This window comes from Nerophis ophidion, linkage group LG18 (assembly GCF_033978795.1).
Source record: "Nerophis ophidion isolate RoL-2023_Sa linkage group LG18, RoL_Noph_v1.0, whole genome shotgun sequence".
Classification (NCBI taxonomy): Eukaryota; Metazoa; Chordata; class Actinopteri; order Syngnathiformes; family Syngnathidae; genus Nerophis; species Nerophis ophidion.
This window is the reverse complement of record NC_084628.1, coordinates 19,032,914-19,059,713: the sequence shown is the minus strand read 5'-3', so window position 1 is coordinate 19,059,713 and position 26,800 is coordinate 19,032,914. Positions and strand designations below refer to the sequence as shown.

The window sequence follows — 26,800 nt, the reverse complement described above, 5'->3', positions numbered from 1 at the left end:
TTAGAATAAAAAATATATATTTGCATATATTAGCCATACTGGGCCATAAGCCGCAGATATATATGTTGTGAAATGAGTTTTTTTAAACAGAAACATTTTGTAAATTTTTTATTATTGTTATTGTTAAACAATCATTAATTCAATGTTTTCAAATGGTTTTGGCAGTAAAACGGTTGCTCAAACAAAACAGAAGTCATTGTCATGGACCCATTGGCTGCGGAAGGTAGCTCTCCAATAACTAAACATTTTTGGTGAATTTACTGAGGAATTTGTGAAACTGAAACAATACAAAAATAATGCCATTGTAAGTTAATACCAACACAGACACTCTTAAATGTGTTTGCATATTAGCAAATGCTAACGACGCAAGCTCGATTACATTACAATACCACGTACAAATATGCATAAACACACTCTTACAGACATCAAACGTGGGACGATTTGGCAAGTATAAACAGGTTTAGTTATATTGTAAAACCTAAAAACGTAACTTGGAGTGACGAATGAAGAAACACTATGGATGACGAGAAGAGAATAATAATGGATTAGATTTATAGAGCACTTTTCTATTGACAAGATATTCAAAGAGCTAACAGAGAAGTGGAAACCCTTCATTCATTCACTCCTAAGTGGTCAGACCTAACTTGTACTTCCAGTTCAAGGCACTAAACAGAAGGAAATACTGTAGACATTCAAACTAACTTGTCCAAAAGATGGCGCCATAGCACAAACAATAACACACCTTTTTAGAGTCTGTCAGCGTTTTGTAAAAACTATCTGTTGAATACAAAACAATACGGCCGTTCGGTTCGTGAAGTCAAATCCATAAATTGGCTGCACTGTTTTTTAAGCTGAATGATTCAAAAAGCGCAGAAAATAGTATTGGTTTATATTCCGGAAAATTTGATAGTACTACTACTAAAGTAGTTTCCTGGGTAAATGAGAGTTGACAAATCCAATTCAAATCATTAAATAAAATCATAAGCTATCTTTTTGCTTGTATCCTTGTGGAATCTATTAACCTTGATCAGATTTGAAGACAATTTGCTTAAAATTCAAAATGGGACGGCGTGGCACAGTGGTAGAGTGGCCGTGCGCAACCAGAGGGTCCCTGGTTTAATCCCCTACTAGTACCAACCTCGTCACATCCGTTGTGTCCTGAGCAAGACACTACACCCTTGCTCCTGATGGGTGCAGGTTACCGCCTTGCATGGCAGCTCCCTCCATCAGTGTGTGAATGTGTGTGTGAATGGGTAAATGTGGAAGTAGTGTCAAAGCGCTTTGAGTACCTTGAAGGTAGAAAAACGCTATACAAGTAAAACCCATCTATCATTTATCTATTTATTTAAAATCTTTATGAAGTCAAACCAATTTAAGTCTCCAACTGATTTAGACCCTGCATCTACAGTAGTAAATACAACATATGCTTACATCTCATCAGAGGTGCTCATGTACCAACCCAACAATTAAAAGGACTGACTTGATGTAGCGGTGTTGCACGGGACAAACGTTAAAGTTTAATTGGAGGAATCTGCACTCTGCTTTTACAGCCACTTAGCTGGCAATAATGAGAATTTATTGGCAGGCCATATTTTATTGGAGTGGATGACACTTGCTTCCAAAGAATATAGCCAACGCTTTAAAAAACTGTCCTCTTTGCGTCGCCTGGATCTACACATCCCAGAGAGAGGCCACACAAATTAGCCCGCACACACACAAAATTAAGAGCAGACGGCACAATGATTGCTTGTATGGACCACCTGCAGCAGAGGCAGCAGCTGCCATGTGCTCCTTGCAGCCTGAAAGCTGCCAGATGACAGCCTGGACTCGTCCAACAGTCCCACTTAAGGACACTGCAGGATGGTCCTTCTCGGGACCAAAATACTGTCCATGTCCAATGAAAAGCATGAAAACTATTTTTTCCTGGAAATTGCTTGACCAGCAATCTGTTCTATTTTCTTTACCTACATCAAGGATATGGAACTCCTTTTCACTGAGGGCCACATCGCAGGAATGGCTGTCCTCAGAGGGACACTTGTACCGTATTTTCTAGACCAGTGTTTTTCAACTGCGTATTCTGATGTGGGAAATTATGTAATTTCACCTAATTGGGTTAAAAACATTTTTGGCAAACCAGTAATTATAATCTGCAAATGTGCCGTTGTTGAGTGTCCGTGCTGTCGAGAGATCGGCAGAATAACTGTGTAATACTCTTCCATTTCAGTAAGTGGCAGCAGATAGCTAATTGCTTTGTAGATTTCGGGAACATGGTTTGTCGCGATCACAATATGCAGACTACAGCAGAAGGCAGCGGGCAGGTAAAAAGGTATCTAATGCTTAAACCAACAATAAACAAAAGGCTTCAAACATAAGGGTGTCCATATGTGCACTTGGCACCAGGACACACTAGGCCGAAGTTCCATGATCGACTTTGTAGTTGTGTCATCGGATTTGCGGCCTTATGTTTTGGACACTCGGGTGAAGAGAGGGGCGGAGCTTTCTACCGATCACCACCTGGTGGTGAGTTGGCTGTGATGGTGGGGGAGGATGCCGGACAGACCTGGGAGGCCCAAACGCATTGTGAGGGTCTGCTGGGAACTTCTGGCAGAGTCTCCTGTCAGAGAAAGTTTCAATTCCCACCTCCGAAAGAACTTTAAACATGTCACGAGGGAGGTGCTGGACATTGACTCCGAGTGGACCATGTCCCGCACCTCTATTGTCGCGGCGGCTGATCGGAGCTGTGGCCGCAAGGTACTTGGTGCTTGTCGGGGCGGCAATCCTAAAACCCCTTGGTGGACACCAGCGGTGAGGGATGCCGTCAAGCCGAAGAAGGAGTCCTATCGGGTCCTTTTGGCTCATAGGACTCCGGAGGCAGTGGACAGGTACCGACAGGCCAAGCGGTGTGCGGCTTCAGCGGTCGCAGAGGCAAAAACTCTGACATGGGAGGAGTTCGGTGAAGCCATGGAAAACGACTTCCGGACGGCTTCGAAGCGATTCTGGACCACCGTCCGCCGCCTCCGGAAGGAGAAGCAGTGTACTATCAACACCGTGTATGGTGCGGATGGTGTTCTGCTGACCTCAACTGCGGATGTTGTGGATAGGTGGAAGGAATACTTCGAAGACCTCCTCAATCCCACCAACACGTCTTCCTATGAGGAAGCAGTGCCTGGGGAATCTGTGGTGGACTCTCCTATTTCTGGGGCTGAGGTCGCTGAGGTAGTTAAAAAGCTCCTCGGTGGCAAGGCCCCAGGGGTGGATGAGGTCCGCCCGGAGTTCCTTAAGGCTCTGGATGCTGTGGGGCTGTCTTGGTTGACAAGACTCTGCAGCATCGCGTGGACATCGGGGGCAGTGCCTCTGGATTGGCAGACCGGGGTGGTGGTTCCTCTCTTTAAGAAGGGGGACCGGAGGGTGTGTTCCAACTATCGTGGGATCACACTCCTCAGCCTTCCCGGTAAGGTTTATTCAGGTGTACTGGAGAGGAGGCTACGCCGGATAGTCGAACCTCGGATTCAGGAGGAACAGTGTGGTTTTCGTCCTGGCCGTGGAACTGTGGACCAGCTCTATACTCTTGGCAGGGTTCTTGAGGGTGAATGGGAGTTTGCCCAACCAGTCTACATGTGCTTTGTGGACTTGGAGAAGGCATTCGACCGTCTCCCTCGGGAAGTCCTGTGGGGAGTGCTCAGAGAGTATGGGGTATCGGACTGTCTTATTGTGGCAGTCCGCTCCCTGTACGATCAGTGCCAGAGCTTGGTCTGCATTGCCGGCAGTAAGTCGGACACTTTTCCAGTGAGGGTTGGACTCCGCCAGGGCTGCCCTTTGTCACCGATTCTGTTCATAACTTTTATGGACAGAATTTCTAGGCGCAGTCAAGGCGTTGAGGGGTTCCGGTTTGGTGGCCCCGGGATTAGGTCTCTGCTTTTTGCAGATGATGTGGTCCTGATGGCTTCATCTGACCGGGATCTCCAGCTCTCACTGGATCGGTTCGCAGCCGAGTGTGAAGCGACCGGAATGAGAATCAGCACCTCCAAGTCTGAGTCCATGGTTCTCGCCCGGAAAAGGGTGGAATGCCATCTCCGGGTTGGGGAGGAGACCCTGCCCCAAGTGGAGGAGTTCAAGTACCTAGGAGTCTTGTTCACGAGTGAGGGAAGAGTGGATCGTGAGATCGACAGGCGGATCGTTGTACCGATCCGTTGTGGTGAAGAAGGAGCTGAGCCGGAAGGCAAAGCTCTCAATTTACCAGTTGATCTACGTTCCCATCCTCACCTATGGTCATGAGCTTTGGGTCATGACCGAAAGGATAAGATCACGGGTACAAGCGGCTGAAATGAGTTTCCTCCGCCGTGTGGCGGGGCTCTCCCTTAGAGATAGGGTGAGAAGCTCTGCCATCCGGGAGGAACTCAATGCCACAAAAAGCCGCTGCTCCTCCACATTGAGAGGAGCCAGATGAGGTGGTTCGGGCATCTGGCCAGGATGCCACCCGAACGCCTCCCTCGGGAGGTGTTTAGGACACGTCCAACCAGTAGGAGGCCACGGGGAAGACCCAGGACACGTTGGGAAGACTATGTCTGCCGGCTGGCCTGGGAACGCCTCGGGATCCCCCGGGAAGAGCTGGACGAAGTGGCTGGGGAGAGGGAAGTCTGGGTTTCCCTGCTTAGGCTGTTGCCCCCGCGACCCGACCTCGGATAAGCGGAAGAAGATGGATGGATGGATGGATGGATGGATGGATGGATGGATGGATGGATAGATGGATGGATGGATGGATGGATGGATGGATGGATGGATGGATGGATGGATAAACAAAAGGCGAGTGCCGCTGAGAAAAGGCATTGAAAATTAGAGATGGCTATGCAGAGTGAAACTAAAACTAAAATGGCTGCAAAGTAAATAAAAATTGAATGCTAGATGACAGCAAAGACTTACAGTGTGTGGAGCAGACGGCGTACACAAAGTTCATCTGTACATGACATGACAATTAACAACAAAATAGGAGTGCAAGACAAGAACTGCAACACTACACACAGAAAAACACCAAATAACTCAAAATAAGCCACGGCGTGATGCGACAGGTCGTGACACTACACCTACTTTGAGACAAGAGCTTTAGTGATGCATGCTTGGTGATGGTTTACATTTATATCCAACAATTGCGAGAACAACTTTTTACTGTCAATAACGGCTGCTGAGTTTAATTTTTTAATATTTTCTGCTGGGGGTGTGCCTCAGGATTTTTTCAATGAATAAAATGTGCATTGCTTCGGAAAAGGTTGAAAAACTGCCATATTTTAAGGCACAGTACTGATGAGCGGGTTAATTCAGGTCTTTTTTCAAACAAAAGGCGCACAGGATTATAAAGCACATTAAAGTGGTCAGGAGTGTCAAAAGATGGAGCCAACTGCTGTGATGACATTCAGACTTCACTTACAACAACGGAGCAGCATCTTCTCATCCGTGGCTCACTAGTGCAACAACGGCGGAAATGTGTCCCGTGAAAAACCGTCCGACCAAAACTCTCTAATAACTTAAGTTTCGCGGGGGAATTAGGTAAACACACTACGCCGGTAGTTTTTAACGCTGCCATAGCGAGATATAAATTAAGAAATTACGCTACTTAGCATAGAAGATAGTGAAAAAGAAGAAGCCTAGAGACTACGGCATCGTCACAGACTACAGATGGCGGACATGCGCAAATTTCAAGGTCTTATGCAGATCTCAAATACACATCAGCAGGCACCAGAAGGTAAGAAAAGTTGGTTTTGCATAATATTGTGAAACAAAACACCAGATAATATGTCTGCTAATGGGTGCCATTTGCAGTCCGTATACACACAACATAGTAATACTTGTACCTCTTACTACGGTAGCTGTAATGGGCCAACACTCCATCAAGCGGTGCAGCTTCAAAGTCATACTAAGACATTTTGACATGTTTTTGAGTGCCGTGTGCAATGTTCTTTTTTTTTTTTTCAATTTAACATTTTACGCCTTGGTGTTTTTTACTGGAGTCATATTGCAGTATACACGTATTTATTATGTGTGACAGCCATCTACTGGTCAAACTTATCACTAAAACATGTAACAAATAAAATAGTGTTGAGGCCAGTAAGCACAATCAGAATTATTCCGTACATTAGGCGCACCGGGATATAAGGCGCACTGTCGATATTTGAGAAAATTAAAGGATTTTAGGTGCGCCTTATAGTCTGAAAAATACGGTAAATGTATAGGGATTCATCTCATTATATTATTACACAATTGCCTAATTTGATTATCAAATTGACGGTGTTTTTTTACAGCCATATTGAAAAAACTATTTTTTTTTTACAGTACAATTTTGGCGACTGAGCTGCCAGTTGTTTTTTTAACCCAAAACATGTATTGTCATTTCTGCAGTGTATAATTTAATGGACAACTGGCTTTGAAATTATAAGTCAAGCAGATATGTATTATCATTGAATTAATTTGAAATAAAACAAGTTTGAAATGTATGATATTATATTTGTTGCATATATTTTCTGTCAAAATGGAAAGAATACATTTAGTAACAAAAGATAAAGTACTTTATTAATACATACTTCAAATACTTTCGCGAGTCACAATAAATGTTGTGGTGGAACACATCTGGCCCCCGGGCTTTGAGTTTGACACTTGTAATAAGAAAGAAAAAAAGACTATTCCAACTACAGTACATATTTACTGTTAATAGTATAATATAAAAACAATATACTGCATCATTTTTGCCTCATTGAATAACACAGCCACACATGTGGCATTTTAAAATAGTAAAAAGTAGGGGTGTCCAACTACTTTTTCACACACGATACGATGCTGGATGTTTCAATATTGGCCGATTCAATATCAGCTGGAGTCATACATACTTTAATTATGTTGTAGTGTGGAATGTTGAAAAGGTTTGATCGAGTGAGATTACTCAAAAACACTAACCTATTTATTATTAACTGTCTGGAATTGACTTATGCTGTTTTTAAAGTGGTAATATTATGATTTTTTTCTACATTCAAAACACTTCCTTGTGGTCTACATAACATTTATTGGTGGTTCTTTGGTCAACATTATGCATAGATTATGTTTTACAGACCATTTCGTAGCCGCTCTCTGACCATCTCTTCAGGATGTGCCGTTTGGTGGGCGGTCTTATTTACGTGCCTCCACTTTGACTGCGTCTTCTTGTTAGTGCTTCCATACCGATTCTACTGACAGATATAAGTTTGAACTATACGCTTGTTTGCATTAGAAATGGCAAGAGGCGAGGATCCATGTGCATGTTATGAGCCCGTCTGCCCCACAACAAAAGGATGGAGGAAAAGAAGGAACTCATTGACTAAAAAGTCAGACTGAAATCGGGACTCGCGCAAAAATCTTCTTGTAAAATCTTACCATATCACACTTGGTAAAAACGTCACAAATTTCCGCAAAGTTCAAACGGCTCTTTTGGAGGAAGTATGAAGGTTTGTTAAATATCTGCGCCATTCCTCCATGGTTTTATTTGAAATTTCAGGACTTATGCAGATCCCAAATTCACAAAAGCAGGTACCAATATGTAAGAAAAGTTGTTTTTGCATAATGTTGAAGTGGAGTGGTAATTGGGTTTTTTTTGGTGACACTTAATGGCCATATTAATTCATTCAGTTAAGCTCATGACACATTAAGTTAAATAATGCGAACACGTTTGTTACTGGATATTTTCTAATACGCGCCTGCCTTAGAGACTTTGTATGTGTAAGTAATATGCAAGTATAATCATTTTATACTTTTTTATATTGACAAATGTGCTGTTTTAGACTGCAAAATTGTTTAATAAACTTATTACAAATGTCTAGCTTGTGCGCTATTGTGTGCTTAGCTGTAGTGTAGCTGTGAGCGCCTACCATGCTTATCTTTTGTAAATGCCACCCATCTATACATACATTTTTAATACCGCTTATCCTCATCAGGGTCGTGGGCAAACTGTAGACTATCCCAGCATACTTTGGCGGTACACCCTCAGACAATCACAGAGTACATATACAACATTCACATCTATTAATTTTTGTACATGACTTGACTAACATATGCTAGAAAATAACATCCTTGGACATTTAGATGTTAACTGCCACAATTAAACAAGCTAAAGGACAATTTGTATTGGAGCAAAACTTTTTTTTGTTTCCTGTTGATATTGGACCAATATCCATTATCAATATTGGATCCCCATATAAAAACTCCATTCACCGGCTGTTATGCGCATTTTATCCAATCAGAAGCCCAAAAAGCAGCCTTGGTGGCATTGTTCATCATTATAGTATACAATTAGATGTGTAATTAATTGTACATTGGCTTTAGAATCATGCACACTTAAACAGAGCCCTGAAAAATAATAAATGTTGTTTTTAGGCAGGAGTTTTTTTGTTGTTTTTAAGTTAATCTTTTAAGGACAAAAACCTACATTTGCTTTTGGACAAGAGAACCAAATGACTTGTTTAAAATACCTGTGTTGATGTGTACATGACCTGTACCTTTAAATGTTGTTATTTAGTTTTTTCCAGAAAAAAGTAGAAGCTGGTTGCTGAAACTCCCCCCCTGGCAGAAATCATACTGTGCATGCATAATTTAGGATAGGATAGATTTAATTTATCCTGCAATGGGGAAATTATGTGGCTGCGGTGCACATAAAAAACAACTTAACATTATACTTTTTAATATATATATATATATATATATATATATATATATATATATATATATATATATATATATACACACACACATAAATATATACGCACACACACATTTATACACACATATATATATACACACATATCTATATACATACATATATATATATATATTTTTATATATATACATGTATATAAATACATTAACACTCACACATGTATAAATATATATACACATACATATAAACATATTTATTTGAGAACTTTAATTGTAGTGTTTATGTTCATCTGTCTAATATTTATGTCTTTAATATTTGTTTACCTATTTGTATATTCATTTATTTACTCATGTATTCACTGTTTTGTTACAAACAGAGAACGAATAAATGGAATATAACTAGTATGATTTGAACAAGAGTAGGATTAAATAAGTTCTGCTTCTTCCTACAGCTTTTTGGAGGTGCTTAAGGAAACAACTTGAAATATGTGAAGCATTACATTGGAATTATATTGTATGCCTGTTCACTAACACACATGATATATATATATATATATATATATATATATATATATATATATATATATATATATATATATATATATATATATATATATATAATAAAATGATAAGATTTGTCTATAAATACTGTAATAGATAGTTACTGTTCTTGAACATGAATGTTGGCTACTCTCAGCAAAAAGTTGATAGCTCAGACAGTTTCATGCATGTACTATTTCATTAGCTGTTGGAGCAGCAGGATGTTTAACAGCATTGCTTTTTGCGTAAAAGTCAGTGTTGCGTTGGTGCAGAATTAACACAAAGGTGCTGGGCGAGGCTGCTTGGGGAAGTTGAGTGGAGGACATTGAAGGGAGTCGTCTAATTGGCTCCTGAGTACATGTTGCCAGGGGAAAAAAATTAGCAATAAAACAGGTGCCATGTTCAGTTCTCAGGACCCGTAAATATTCCACCTATAAAAGGCTTCCAATATATGAGAATGTTGATTCATGTTTCATGTGTAGACAGCAAAAAGTCGGAGTTCAAAAACAAGAAAAAAAATACAAAAATTAGGGGTATTTCATTTGAACTAAGCTAAATTATCTGCCACTATAACAACACAATTTGGCTTGTCAAAACTTTCCAAAACAAGTCAAATTAGCTAACCTCAATGAACCCCAAAATACCTTAAAACAAGTATACTCTCACTATTGACAAGTGTACTATTCATGGTAGAAAAAAAATGAGACCTTTATATTCTTAAATTAAGTAAATGCTAGTGTCATTATCTTGACATAATGATCATGATTTTTTTTACATGTTTAAAGTAAAAAAAATATTACTTTAAAAAGTAGTTTTATACTTGTGAGTGTTGATGACACAGCTATGCAACAGTTGATATTCTAGTTTCAAGCATGTTTTACTCAATATAGGTCATAAAACATAAAATCTCAGCAACAAGCTGTAATATCTTATTGAGATCATTGAGGACCAAAACCCTTAAAACAAGTATAACACTAACATAAAATTTGTAATCTTACTTATATTTCAATTTTTGCAGTGTAGGAGTCATCAACTCCACTCCGCCAATTTGGGAAGAGAATCCGTGCTCACCGTACTCCTGCAGGGTTTTGCAGGAGACGTCCAAGTGCGTGGAGCCCAGCGGGTTCCTGATGAATCTCCGCCGCCGCCGCAGGTCGTCTTCCCAGTAGTCCAGACGCCAGAAGTCGTGTGGCGGCCTGAGAAAGTTACAAGAATGACAGACAAGGTTAATATGAGTGAGCCACTAATAATGTATTCTTTATTGCGCTTGTCTTACATCCACAGTAACAACTTAGCAGGTTTTCTACTTAACCACACCTTGGCTGCATCAACCAAACTGATAGGCCGGCCCCTGGCATAAACATCATGCGGTTGTAACCACATGATTATGGCGAGCAGTCATTTCAGTAGCTGACTATTATCGTAGTTGTCATACTCTGTAGGTGTTTGCGTGTTCTACTTTGATAGACAAAAAACACTCACGGAAAAAAATATTACTTGTTTCTGCTAAATTTCCATTCAGTAGTGAGGCATCATGTCCTTTCTAATGTTCTTAGTTTGATAAAGCAGCATTGCAGCGCCATCCATTCAGAAGCCCATTGAGATAATTGCTAATTTAGTATCGCTACAAAAGCCGTCATCATGACAGAATTATAACTCTTTCTTAAACGACCGTACTGTTTAAGTTTGTATTGCAGCCAAACCTTTTCCCTACATACAGTGGGGCAAAAAAGTATTTAGTCAGCCAGCGATTGTGCAAGTTCTCCCACTTCAAATGATGACAGAGGTCTGTAATTTTCATCATAGATACACTTCAACTGTGAGAGACAGAATGTGAAAAACAAATCCAGGAATTCACATTGTAGGAATTTTAAAGAATTTATTTGTAAATTATTGTGGAAAATAAGTATTTGGTCAACCATTCAAAGCTCTCACTGATGGAAGGAGGTTTTGGCTCAAAATCTCACGATACATGGCCCCATTCATTCTTTCCTTGTCACGGATCAATCGTCCTGTCCCCTTAGCAGAAAAACAGCCCCAAAGCATGATGTTTCCACCCCCATGCTTCACAGTAGGTGTGGTATTCTTGGGATGCAACTCAGTAGTCTTCTTCCTCCAAACAAAATGAGTTGAGTTTATACCAAAAAGTTCTATTTTGGTTTCATCTGACCACATGACATTCTCCCAATCCTCTGCTGTATCATCCATGTATCCATTTTGGTACAACCAAATACTTATTTTTCACCATAATTTACAAATAAATTCTTTAAAACTCCTACAACGTGAATTCCTGAATTTTTTTTTCACATTCTGTCTCCCACAGTTGAAGTGTACCTATGATGAAAATTACAGACCTCTATCATCATTTTAAGTGGGAGAACTTGCACAATTGGTGGCTGACTAAATACTTTTTTGCCCCACTGTATATCATGTCGTAACAAGCATTTGTTCTTTTCACAGTTTTTGCCCATTTATTGTGTTTTGTTTACTTTTTCAAACAACGCTGAAGTGGCATTGCAGTTTTGAATTGGCTTCACTGTGGTAGATTAGACTTAAACTTCGACAGACTTTATTGATCCACAAGGAAAATTGTTCCACACGGTAGGTCAGTTTCAAAGGATGGATAGGGTAAGGATGTAAAGGATAATGCAGGTGTTAAGTAGACTAAAAAGGTACTATAGTAGCAATATAAATTATAACATATATGTAATATTTACATATTATACTTCAGCCCCCCAAAAGGGACAAGCGGTAGAAAATGGATGACTGGATATATAGTATATAATATATACCCATATATTATACTATTATGTTATATTGGGGGCGGTATAGCTCAGGTGGTAGAGCAGCCGTGCCAGCAACTTGAGGGTTGCAGGTTCGATACCCGCTTCCGCCATCCGAGTTACTGCCGTTGTGTCCTTGGGCAAAACACTTTACCGACCTGCTCCCAGTGCCACCCACACTGGTTAAAATGTAAAAATTAGATATTGGGTTTCACTATGTAAAGCGCTTTGAGTCACTAGAGAAAAAGCGCTATATTAATATAATTCACTTCACTAATATATACAATATATAAGAAATCCCAATTAACATGTACAATATTACAGTTTATGTAACAGCTGCAGAGAAAAAAAAAAGAAGCAGCATAAAATAGAGAGTAAAACCAGCAGAAAATATACATTATAAACAAAGAGAGGTAGCTAACAGGTAATATCGAACACTATTCTTTCCCTATCATTATTTATTTACTTTTTCATACAAACTTTGGACATTATTTGGAATATAAACACATGACTATTGAACATATTGGATTGAACTGAATAGTCTTATTATTTATTGGTCATACGTGATTATTTATTACAAAATATATAAACCTTAACATAAATATTAGTATATTGTGTCTTAATATCTAACCATAAACATACTTGAACTGCATTTTAGTTGGTTGTGTATTGTATGCACACCCTCAGGCTCCCACAGTTAAATCTAATTCTGGTTGCCAACAGTAATTAAGTAAACCGTATTTTTTTGCTGTTAATTGGTTCCAGGCAAGGCGGCGGTAAATCATTTCCCGTGAGATACAAAATGTTCATTATAAAATTTAATATTTTAATAGATAGAGCTTCACAAAATCTGTGAAAAACTTTCTAAATACATGTTTAACATTGAGAAAGTCCTTTAGACATGAATCATTACTCACATGGTCACTTTTACAAGTCACAAACTTTGATGCGCGATTATGGCAAGGGGCAAAGATACTGCATCACTCTCGAGGCTGCAATCAGCACCTACAGTAGCACCTAGCATGTTGCTAACAATAATTATTAAAGACCAAAATGAGGCAACAAACAAAATCTTGTTAAAGGAGAACAGCAGTTTTATGGGGAATTGTGCCTATAAGTCACAATCCTTATGTGAGACAAGAACACATGTTTTTCTTTTTTAATGGATTCTAACTTGTAAATAAACACTAGCAGAAGTCAGCTAACAAAGAAGCCAATGGAAGTTAGTCTATTCCGCCAATAAAACGTGCTAAAAAAAAGCTCCATAAAGTTGAATATAAATGTTGAAAGTATATCTGCAATGTAGTAACAGGCATATTCATAATAAAACAAAAAAATTACGTATTCTGCTCATTTTAAGCTAATGGCGGTGTATTAATTTCACAGACACATTACAACATTCGCCATTTCCTTAAATAACAACAACACTACTAATGATAGTAGACATGAGAGACAAGTATTACTTTGGGACAAATGATGATCTAGAAACGTATATTTTTGAGTCTGAATATAAGGACGATGAGCTATGAGTTTTACAAGCTAAGTGCTAAACTAGAAATACTACGACCTACACACATAATAAAACAATCAGTTACTGTACGATGTCTGCTATCACTAAATGGGTTGTACTTGTATAGCGCTTTTCTACCTTCAAGGTACTCAAAGCATTTTGACACTACTTCCACATTCACCCATTCACACACTGATGGAGGGAGCTGCCATGCAAGGCGCTAACCAGCACCCATCAGGAGCAAGGGTGAAGTGTCTTGCTCAAGGACACAACGGACGTGACGAGGTTTGTACTAGGTGGGGATTGAACCAGGGACCCTCGGGTTGCGCATGGCCACTCTCCCAACTGCGCCACGCCGTCACTAAGGTACCTATATTTTCCTGTTTAAATGAAGAAATAATCTTAATCCTTATGCATGTAAAAAAAAAAAAAGAAAAAATGGACGCAAACTAGCAAATTGTTGTTTCTCTTTCGCCAATTTCTGGTCTAAGTTGGATGTCAAAGTTAACCAACTTCTCGGTTTATGTCTACATCCTTTAACTATCCAGGTGAGAGGCATAATTTAAAATGTAGTATTACTTTCAACAACTCAGAGGCAATGTAGCAACTCACCGGCTCAGTATGTCAAAAGCAGCGAGTTAGCCCTCTGTGATCAAGGCGCTGCTAAAAGTAGTTCCTCTGTGTTACCGCTCATGGAAACAATATCATTTGTACTTGGTTAATATTCATTTCACGAGATGTAAATGGAGTATCCTTGGCAGTTTTTGGATGATTATTACAGGACTTTATGGCCGCAATAAATAAATTGTTATCTGCATTGTTCGCCACCGAATACTTGCCGTATTTTGCGGACTAGAATGCATGAAAAAATTAAAACATACAGTCGTGGTCAAAAGTTTACATACACCTGTAAAGAACATAATGTCATGGCTGTCTTGAGTTACCAATATTTTGTACAACTCTTATTTTTTTGTGATTGAGTGATTGGAGCACATACTTGTTGGTCAAAAAAAACATTCATGAAGTTTGGTAACTTTTATGAATTTATTATGGGTCTACTGAAAATGTGACCAAATCTGCTGGGTCAAGAGTATACATACAGCAATGTTAATATTTGGTTACATGTCCCTTGGCAAGTTTCACTGCAATGCAATAAGGCATTTTTGGTAGCCATCCACAAGCTTCTGGTTGAATTTTTGACCACTCCTCTTGACAAAATTGGTGCAGTTCAGCTAAATTTGTTGATTTTCTGACATGGACTTGTTTCTTCAGCATTGTCCACATGTTTAAGTCAGGACTTTGGGGAGGCCATTCTAAAGCCTTAATTCTAGCCTCATTTAGCCATTCCTTTACTACTTTTGATGTGTTTGGGGTCATCGTCCTGTTGGAACACTCAACTGCGCCCAGGACCCAACCTCCGGGCTGATAATTTTAGGTTGTCCTGAAGTATTTGGAGGTAATCCTCCTTTTTCATTGTCCCATTTACTCTCTGTAAAGCACCAGTTCTTTCCATCCATCCATCCATATTCTACAGCTTATTCCCTTTTGGGGTAGCGGGGGGCGCTGGTGCCTATCTCAGCTACAATCGGGCGGAAGTTCTATTGGCAGAAAAAAACATACCCAGAGCATAATACTACCACCACCATGCTTGACGGTAGGAATGGTGCTCCTGGGATCAAAGGCCTCCCCTTTTCTCATCCAAACATATTGCTGGGTATTGTGGCCAAACAGCTCAATTTTTGATTGTTACAAGTGTATACAAACGTTTGACCATGACTGGATGTGTTATTGTCTTACATATGGATTTTGAACGATAGGATAAATTGCAAAAAAAAAAAAAAAAAAAAAAAAAGTGCTTTCAAGGGTTAGGGTTAGGGTTAGGGTTAGGGTTAACCCTAACCAAAGACTATAGCCTGACAATAGATGCCAACAATCTTTTCGGTGGTAAGTGTTGCGTGTTGGACGCATATTGATGCGCGAAGTGTCACCCCCGGATGCTACAGGACTTCGGACAGGCAGGATAGTAGGTAAGAACTGATTTTAATATACAAATGACCAAAAGAACACTTATACAAACGGCAAAGAATAGCGTGTCAAAGCACGGAAAGCTAAATGCTAAAGTTTAGCAAGAGTTCAGAGTCCACAGAGGCGCGAGCCGAGCGCGCGGAAGCTAAGCTAGGACTTAGCAAGGTAAATACAAAAGGCAAGAAAACCAACACAACTGTTGCATAGAGCAGTGGTTCTCAACCTTTTTTCAGTGATGTACCCCCTGTGAACATGTTTTTAATTCAAGTACCCCCTAATCAAAGTATTTTTGGTTGAAAAAAAGAGATAAAGAAGTAAAATACAGCACTATGTCATCTGTATCTGATTTATTAAATTGTATAGCAGTGCAAAAAATTGCTCATTTGTAGTGGGCTTCTTGAACTATTTGGAAAAAAAGATATACAAATAACTGAAAACATGTTGAAAAATAAACAAGTGATTCAATTATAAATAAATATTTCTACACATAGAAGTAATCATCAACTTAAAGTGCCCTCTTTGGGGATTGTAATAGAGATCCATCTGGATTCATGAACTTAATTCTAAAGATTTCTTCACAAAAAAAGAAATCTTTAACATCAATATTTATGGAACATGTCCACAAAAAATATAGCTGTCAACACTGAATATTGCATTGTTGCATTTTCTTTTCACAGTTTATGAACTTACATTCATATTTTGTTGAAGTATTATTGAATAAATGTATTTATAAAGGATTTTTAAATTGTTGCTATTTTTGGAATATTTAAAAAAAATCTCATGTACCCCTTGGCATACCTTCAAGTACGCGTACCCCCATTTGAGAACCACTGGCATCGAGCAAACAAAAGATCCAGAAAGAACTCAGGTAACAGGCGGACTTAAATACTAACACAACAATCAAAACCAGGTGTGTGTCAGAAAGTAAGTGCAGGTGGAGCAAATGAAGTATCCATGGTGACAAATACAAACAAGGAAGTGCTCAAACAAAGGGATCGGCAGAGTCTAGAAATAAACAAAACACAAAAAGAGATTCAAACATGGACACAAGATGTGATCCGGAACCGGATCACAACAGTAAGGAGACACATTTGATCCAAGAGGAGACTAAGGGCGAAGACCTGTAGCAAACTACAAAAGTCTGAATCCACAGCTAATGCCTAACAAGCGCGTACACTAACATTAGCATTTGTTTTTGTCCTTTTTGTGCCAGAAAACGGCAACATTAAAAAGCAGAAAGTTAACCGACGATCAGTAATTGCTGAAACATGGATAAGTGGTACGCTCGAATAAGCCCTGCTTCTTCCCTGCTCCTTTTCAAACATGTTGGATTGTGCATGTCAACACTAAACTGGCCCTTCTGTGTGAATGTCAGTGTGAATGTTGTCTGTCTGTCTGTGTTGGCCCTGCGATGAGGTGGCGACTTGTCCAGGGTGTATCCCGCCTTCTGCCCGTTTGCAGCTGAGATAGGCACCGCGGCCCCAAAGGGAATAAGCGGTAGAAAATGGATGGATGGATGGATGGATTGTGCATGTGATGTAGCATATTCAAAACAAAACAAACACATGACCATGAGCAGGTACTACAAATAGTGACAGCAAGTAGAGCCAAATAGGAGTGGGAAAGGGGAATTCTCCCGTCCAAAGGCAAAACCCAGTAACTCAATTTTGGTCAAAACTGAGCTGATAATAATTTTGGAGTTCCTAGGTGATATCCTTTACATTAGAGTATGCGATATTGTAATTTGTTCCGTAAGTAAGCTGTTACGCGCATGGCAGGACCTAGCAACTACCACATAACCGCGTGGATACAACAGAAAAACCTAGTATCTCAAGGGACCAATCGGAGCTTCTTTGTCAGTCGCCTTATTGTCTTTAATGAGACATTTGCACGAATGGGGGCCGACGGTCAACCTGATTATGTGATATTATGGCACGAGGGGATATTTGGAAGATTGGCCCAGGATGTTGCAAGCACCTTCATTAAATGTATTGTTCTTGATTCTTCCCCTTGCATACTCTTTTGGGCAGATAACTGTGGAGGTCAAAATAAAAACTGGACGCTGAACACGGCTCTTGCCCAATGTGCAAACGCAGAATGGGGCCCACCCGAGATGGTGATAAAATATCTGGAGAAAGGGCACACGTTCATGAGAGCAGATTCAATCCATGGCTCAATCGGCAAGAAAACGAAAGCTCAAGAAAACATCTACACGTTTGATGACTTTGTAGATCTTTGTAAGACAGCATCAAGATAGATTGGTTTTCCTTTGTTTTCTCAAAAATCAGCTGGGAGTGAGTTACTAGGTTTTGCCTTTGGACGGGAGAATTGACATTCTGGCTATTGACTCTGCTGAAGACATGTTAATTCTCTTCAAAAAAAAAAAAAAAAAAAAAAAAATCAGATCAGAACAGCAGGGTGCGGCGGCGAGCACTGGGCACATCAATCACACGCCGCCCCATTAACAAACACAGCATCAAATTACAAGTATAAATGGCACAGCTTGCCTCGTTTATTAAACAGTGTTTTTTTTTAACAAGTCTTGTAAATCAAAAGGTAGGCACCTCCACGCAGACGGCGTGGGCTTTAATGACTGGGGCTCTGTGAACGCTTGACGCATGAGCCTATAAAAGTAGCCCCACCACCCCCCCCCCACCCCCGGCCCCTCTGTGCATATGTGCGTTGAAAATTAAAATAACGCGCTGAAATATTCATCGTAATGATTCCCCCAGCCCTCCAGCGAGCCGACAGAAAATTGCGTTTTTATTCATTATTAATAACATCGAATTAGGCTTGTAAAAAAAAAAAAAAAAAGGAGAAAAGGGATGGAAATAATTCCAGCATGTGGTAACCATCTTTGCAAATGATTATGCCAACATTAGCGAGGACCTGGGATCAGTTTATAGCTGGCGGCTAATGCAGACCATTAAGAATGGGTACCGGCAATAGGTGACTAAGTGCTGCTTGTTCCAACGCTCCAGCTGGAGATGTTTTACGGCCATAATGTAGCATAATGTGTTGCTTTCCTTTACTCCTCCGGCAGGAAGGAGCTTTGTTATTCCGATAATTGTGCACAAGCAACAATATGACCGTGATATGTCAGCATGGTACATCTCTGGGATTTCCTTATTAGTATTAGCAGGACATTAATCATTGGTTTGTTTACATTTGGAAATCCCTTTTGCAATACGACTGGTTAAAGGCCTACTAAAACCCACTACTACCGACCACGCACTCTGATAGTTTATATATCAATGATGAAATATTAACATTGCAACACATGCCAATACGGCCTTTTTAGTTTACTAAATTGCAATTTTAAATTTCCCGGGAGTTTCGTCTTGACAACGTTGTGTAATGATGACGTGTACGCAAGACGTCACGCGTTTTTAGGAAGTATGAGCGCTGCACACACAGCTAAAAGTCGTCTGCTTTAACGGCATAATTACACAGTATTTTGGAGATCTGTGTTGCTGAATCTTTTGCAATTTGTTCAATTAATATTGGAGGAGTCAAAGTAGAAAGATGGAGTTGGGAAGCTTTAGCCTTTAGCCACACAAACACACAGTGATTCCTTGTTTAAAATTCCTGGAGGGGAAACGTTACTATGGATCAGAGCGCGGTCAAGCGAACATGAATCACGACGGAATGTCAACCAGCAGGTTTTGGTGAGAAAATTCTGGTTAAAAAGTCGCTTCTTACCGGAGAAAAGCTGAGCTTGTGCCGTCGACTCCCCTGAGACACTGCGCGTCAAGACACCTGTGGACGTACACTTCCGACTATCAGGTAATATTAAACTCACTAAAAAACTAGCAACACAATAGAAAGATAAGGGATTTCCCCAGAATTATCCTAGTAAATGTGTTTAAATACACCAGAATCCGTCCCAATGCAATCAATTTTTTTTTTTTTTTTACTTTTTTTTTTCTAGTCCGTCGCTATCAATATCCTCAAACACAAATCTTTCATCCTTGCTCAAATTAATGGGGAAATTGTCGTTTTCTCGGTCCGAATAGCACTTTTTGTTGGAGGCTCCCATTAAAAACAATGTGAATACGTGAGGAGCCATCAAACATGTGACGTCATCGTCTCCGACTTCCGGTACAGGCAAGGCTTTTCTCTTAACACCAAAAGTTGCGAACTTTATCGTGGATTTTCTCTACTAAATCCTTTCAGCAAAAATATGGCAATATCGCGAAATGATCAAGTATGACACATAGAATGGACCTGCTATCCCCGTTTGAATAAGAAAATCTAATTTCAGTAGGCCTTTAATTTCCCGCTGAGTTTCCTGTTGAAAACGCCGCGGAATGATGACGTGTATGATGACTCGCGTTTGTGACGTTATTGGTTGGAGGGGACATATTAGCCCAGCACCACTTATGGCTAAAAGTCGTCTCTTTTCATCGCGCAATCACACTATTTTGGACATCTGTGTTGCTGAATCTTTTGCAATTTGTTCAATTAATAATGGAAACGTCAAATAAGAATGCTGTTGGTGGATTGCAGCTGCCTTCAGCACCGAAACACAGCCGGCGTTTCTTTGTTGTGAAGCTTTAACACAGAGCGGTCAAGCGAACATGTTTCTCTACGTCAACCAGCACGTTTTTGGATGGGAAAATTGTGATATTAAGTCAGCTTTTACCGGGGACTTGAGTGGAATATGCGACCTCATCCTGCAGCTTAAAAAGGCAGCTGTGATCTTGGCTCCTCCATGGCTTCTCTGAGAGACACTGGCGTTCACCACAGCCATCCGACTTTAAGGTATGACTATAATATCACTAAAATACTATTAACACAATAAGCAGATAAGGGATTTTCCAGAATTATCCAAGTAAATGTGTCTAATTACATCTGAAACTCTCTCACTGCCGCCGACTGGAGCCGTCCCCTTTTCTTTTCTTTTTTTTTTATTAGTGCTTCACTCTAACTTTCCTCATCCACAAATATTTTATCCTCGCTCAAATTAATGGGGAAATTGTCGCTTTCTCGGTCCGAATTGCTCTTACTATTGGTGGCTCACAGTATAAACAATGTGAGGAGCCCTCACACCGGTGACATCACGCGCACATCGTCTGCTACTTCCGGTACAGGCAAGGCTTTTTTATTAGCGACCAAAAGTTGCGAACTTTATCGTGGATGTTCTCTACTAAATCCTTTCAGCAAAAATATGGCAATATTGCAAACTGATCGAGTATGACACATAGAATGGACCTGCCATCCCCGTTTAAATAAGAAAATCTCATTTCAGTAGGCCTTTAAATATGAACGCAAACATAAATATGAACCTTTACACTAGTAATACCTCATATGTATGTATTATATTTCCAAAGAGGAATGGATGGATATATTGTTTTTACAAACTTCCTCGAGCAGATATTGATTCCAGTCCGATATCAGCAAAAAAAAAAAAAAAAAAAGTTTCGGGTTAATGCGGCTTGCATGTAAAATGTTGGATACACGCGGTCGTGCAGTTAGCATCTAAATGTCCTCCAGTAAACACACTATTTCTTCTGTTTTAGTCAAGTCGTTTACAAAAGGTAAACATGGTAGGCAATAGGCTACTGGGAGCTAGCGGCTACACAACAGCTGAGCACACAATAGCCCACAAGCTTCATTGAACAATATTGCAGCCTAAAACATGACATTTGTCAACACAAACAAATAGCAAATATTATAGTTGCCTATTACTTACAAATACAAGGTCTCCATATTAGAAAGTATTCAGTAACAAACGGGTCTGCATCATTCATAACTTGTGGCCGTTAGGTGTCGCCAAAAACAATTATCGCTCCACTTTACAAAGGGTTGGAATTGGGGGTTAAATCACCAAAGTGATTCCCGAGCGAGGCCACTGCTGCTGCTCACTGCTCCCCTCACCTCCCAGGGGTTGGAACAAGGGGATGGGTCAAATGCAGAGGGTAATTTCACCACACCTAATGTGTGTGTGTGACTTTACTTTAACTTTAACTTAATATACGGCAGGAGGGGGATTCATATGGGCCCCATTCAAAATGTGACGATTTTTAGGGGTTTAATGAACATCTTAAAATGTGTTTTATGGGAATTTCCAACTTTTGTCTCAGTTGCTATGTATAGTGGCACTTTCTACCATTTTCAGTGGACTGCATTGCAAAGTGATTAACCCCTCACACGGCTTCTATGAATCCCTTCCCTACAGTATAAAACACTAATTGACAAAAAAAAAGTTGATCAATTGATTGATTGATTGATTGAAACTTTTATTAGTAGATTGCACAGTTCAGTACATATTCCGTACAATTGACCACTAAATGGTAAAACCCCAATAAGTTTTTCAACTTGTTTAAGTCGGGGTCCACGTTAATCAATTCATGGTAATCAAACAATATGTGTTTTTGTTTGTAAATCAAAATAAAGTCAGGCTAAATGACAACGAGCAAGTTTTGTAGCGCACAGCTTTTGGAAGTAGGGTTTGAAGCATGATACTGACGACGCAACTGTACGAAGCACATATTTACGCATCATGCATTTAAATGCTGCTTTATTGCAGAATAAACGCAAACACGGCCAACATCGTTGCACTGCACGTGCAGAATATCCGTGGTATTCGAACGAGACCTTGGCAGGCAGCCTTGTTCGTCATTGTGTGGCTCGCGCCGCAGTATTGAAGCAGTCTAAACAGATTAAAGTGTTACAGGGGATCACATGACAACATGCAGTATACACACAAACACACACACACACACACAAACACACTCTTGTGAACGCCAGTGTCAGGAATCAAACGGCTCACGAGACTTAGCTGAGGTTTGACAGCAACAAGAGCTCAGTTTCAGTTAAATATCAATCAAAAGCAAGTGTGTGTGTGTTTGCGTGCGTGCGTGCGTGCGTGCGTGCGTGCGTGCGTGCGTGCGTGCGTGCGTGCGTGCGTGCGTGCGTGCGTGCGTGTGTGTGTGTGTGTGTGTGTGCAGTATGCAAAGAGAGTTTGAGAATGCCTTGAGCGTGTCCCCTGTCAATCTCCCTGCGAGCGGAAAGGCAGCAGAGGAGACGTCGGTGGGTGGGAAAAGAAGAAAGCCACCTAAATGATTTTGTAAGTGTGAGATTACACAGCAGCCAGCGTGGAAATCCACTGGAGGCGAGCAGGGGAAGATTACTTGCAAAAGATTACGTACCCCCCTTCACCTAATTCGGGGTGCAAATAGGCAGCAGATGACATTGGGGGGGGGGTTGCGGTAAATCCTCCACTTTGAAGATTTCCTCTTTAACAGCATTAATGACATTTAAAGCACTTTTATTAGGCCTGGTGCAGGTGGGTCGTTTGAACACACGTCTTTTATTGCAAGTCAATGCAAACATTATAACGTCCTGCTCAATTGGGATCGGATCTGGATCTGGTGTTTAGACTGCGGACGCTGAGCCATCTTAATAACCAATTCAACAAACAAATTCGAGGAAGCAACACAATTGTGCAACTGTTGTTTACATGCAGAGGTGGGTAGAGTAGCCAGAAATTCTACTCAAGTAAGAGTACTGTTACTTTAGAGACGTATTACTCAAGTAAAAGTAAGGAGTAGTCACCCAAATATTTACTTGAGTAAAAGGAAAAAGTATGTTGTGAAAAAACTACTCAAGTACGGAGTAACTGAGTAACCTGATTACGGCAACAAATAATGCACAAAAACATAAAAATAGCAATGAGCAAATTCAGAGCCAGGAATATCTCTTAAGCAACTAAAACAATATTACATATTAAATAATAGTACATTAAAATAAAATAAAAATAATGGCACATTGAGCCACAATAACTTAACAGCACCATAGCCTCAGTAGGCATTCATTGATTTGCTTGATTTGTGAGGACTGGTGGGCATGGTAATGCCGGGTTTGTCCCTCCGTGGAAGCGTTGACATGAACACAACAAAGGTAGGCTCTTAAAATATTTATTTAACAAAAAGAGAGCTCTGAACAGAAATGCTGGAGCTAATAAAAAGGCAAACCAAAAACGCTAGTATGAAAACTAGGAAATACAAACAGAAAACTAAACTTGGCATGAAAGCACAAACGAGAAAACAAATCATCAGTATGAAAACTGGAATAATCAAGTGGCATAGCGTGAGAGCTAGCGAGAATAAAAGTAGAAAAAGTAGCAGTCGTCACTTGTTGCATGAGAGCAATTTATGAACCCAGGAAGAAATGAACAAAGAGGCTGTCTTAAATAGGAGGGTGATTAGACAAAACAGGTGTGTGTGGAACGGGATTGGCAGGTGGACTGATGAGTTACCATGGTGACAGGCTAAACAGGAAATAAACAGTCACTTGACGGAGAGTGATACCAGAAAGGAAAAATAACTAATATGTGTAGATCCGAGCAGCGGATCGCAACATGATTGATTGAAACTTGTATTAGTAGATTGTACAGTACAGTACATATTCCGTACAATTGACCACTAAATGGTAACACCCCAATAAGTTTTTCAACCTTTAGCAATTACTTAATAAATGACCAAGTCGAGGTGATCTACCTCATATATATACATACACACACATATCATATATACACACACATATATATACACACACATATCATATATACACACACATATATACACACACACATATCATATATTTATATATACATATATATACATATATATATATATATATATATATATACATATATATATATATTTATATATATACATATATACATACATTTATATATACAGTATATAATTTATTTTTATTTATATTGCCATTTTTGTTGACATGTTAAAGGTGTTTTAATGAATATACTTGCATGTTTAACATATAGATTCCTATCTTTCATGAAGACAAGAATATAAGTTGATTCTGATGACTTGCATTGATTGGAATCAGACAGTTTTGCTGATAATGTCCATGTTTTCAAATGGAGGAAAAAAAAAGTTCCTCTTTTCTGTCTAATACCACATGAAAGTCGTTGGTTTTTGGCATCATATTTTTCCAGCTTCCATATTCGTCTTTATACACTTTACAAGAAATACATTGGCGGCAAACTCCGTAGCTTGCTAGCTTGTTTGCGCTGGCTTTCGGAGACTCTTATTTTGTTAGCGCAGGCGCGATGGAGGGGCACTTTTATTGTGAAGACAGGAACTGTGCGATCAGCCTTTAGGCTTTCGACGGGACGTACGGTTGAAATAAAAAGTGTCTTTTTTTGTTTACACTTTTGATTGATTGATTGAAATTTGTATAAGTAGACTGCACAGTACAGTACATATTCCGTACAATTGATCACTAAATAGTAACACTCCAATAAGTTTTTCAACTTGTTTAAGTCGGGTCACGTGACCGCCTGGCTCTGTTTGGTCCAACGTCACCAGTGACTTCATGTGATTGGTGAAACGCAGGTATGCGCAGATCCTACTTTGAAGCTCTATCATTAACCAAAACAAACATTAACAGATCGATAAAAAAAGAGTAGCGAGTAGCGAGCTGAATGTAGATAAATGGAACGGAGTAAAAGTAGCTTTTCTTCTCTATAAATATACTCAAGTAAAAGTATGTTGCATTAAAACTACTCGTAGAAGTACAATTCATCCCAAAAGTTACTCAAGTAAATGTAACGGAGTAAATGTAGCGCGTTACTACCCACCTCTGTTTACATGGAACTCATCTGCAGGAATAATGCCGGCTCAGCAGTTTGCTCCTTAGCGGCGTTACAACATTGGTTCTGCTGCTCCTGCCGGGGCGCTCATGTTTCACTTGTAGCGATGATAGAGAGGGAACAATTTCCGTGGAAAAGAACGCAATCAGTCTAGAGCAGAGGTGCCCACACTTTTTCGGCAGGAGAGCTACTTTTTAAATAACCAAGTTGAGGTGATATACTTCATATATTGTATATATATACAGTAGTGTTGGCTCCAAACCAATAATTGCATTTTTGGCTTTATTGTAACAAAACATCTTACGGTACATTAAAAATATGTTTTTTATTGCAAGTTTGTCCTTAAATAAAATAGTGAACATACTAGACAACTGGTCTTTTAAGCAAACAAAGTCTCCTAATTAGTCTGCTGACATATGCAGTAAAATATTGTGTCATTTATATTCTATTATTTTGTTAACATTATTAAGGAAAAGTGGTAGAAAATGAATTATTAAGCTGCTTGTTCATTTACTGTTAATATCTGCTTACTTTCTTTAAACATGTTCTATCTACACTTACTACTGTAATAATCACTTATTCCTCTGTGGTTTGATACGTTAAATTAGTTTTGGGTGATACCACACATTTGGGTATCAATCCGATACCAAGTAGTTACAGGATCATACATTGGTCATATTCAAAGTCCTCATGTGTCCAGGGACATATTTCCTGAGTAAACATAATATATATTTTTTTAAAAACGAAATATATTTTGTGATGCTAAAAAATAATGATGTAATCATAGTAGTATCGAGTAGATACGCTCCTGTACTTGGTATCATTACAGTGGATGTCAGGTGTAGATTCACCCATGGCGTTGGTTTATATTCAGGTGAGTTACAGTGTGTATTGAAGCATGTTGAGCTAATCCTTGTCCTGCAAGGAGGGGGCGGTACTTTTCAGAGGCGGTATAGTACTGAATATGATTTATTACTATTGCGGTACTATACTAATACCGGTATACCTTACAATCATATATCAAACAATACATTGCAAGGATCGGTTTGAATGAAGAGTCATGATTAATTGAGAATTAATTCCGACCCAACACGTCACCCCGAGAACGGTGAGGTGCCCAAAGATTTCCATCTCTAGTATTTAAATCAACAATTTTCCTATTGTATGTGACTAAATAAGTACTACATTGTTTGCTAATGTTGCTAAATAAGTCTATTCACCATCTAATATTGTCCTTGCGGTGCACACGCATCCTAAACATGTTGTGTTAACACAAAAACCTGCCTTGTATCGTCTCTGTAGCGCACAAACACTCCGACGCAATAACCTTGTTTATGAAGCTGCAGACCTCCCTATTTTACACGTCCAACGCATCTGGCTCCGTGACAACAATAAAAAATGGCCGTGACGAGGCCTGCCGAGAGAAAGCGGCAGAATTTATTAGAGCGGTCGCCAATCAATCACCTAAATGGACTTCAAACTGCATTTTAAAAGCTAATTTTCCTGCACTGATAACCTTCAGGAAACAGGAGCGCCGTTATTTATGGAGCCTTTCAGCTTCGCTAAGTGGAGCAGGATAAATGCGGAGGAGGAGAACAATGTCTGGATATTAGGTGCTATTTTCTAATAGATATTTGAGGAAAAATT

General features: G+C 39.6%; 1 protein-coding gene across 1 annotated transcript in view; it reads right to left on the bottom strand.

Moving 5' to 3' along the window:
• The window catches only part of LOC133536842 (neurobeachin-like), a 652,776-nt gene that overhangs the window by 257,523 nt on the left and 368,453 nt on the right, over nucleotides 1–26,800 (bottom strand). Inside the window, exon 38 of the mRNA XM_061877477.1 lies at nucleotides 10,282–10,406. Coding sequence (XP_061733461.1) covers nucleotides 10,282–10,406 — 125 coding nt within the window. The remainder of the gene's footprint in view (nucleotides 1–10,281; nucleotides 10,407–26,800) is intronic.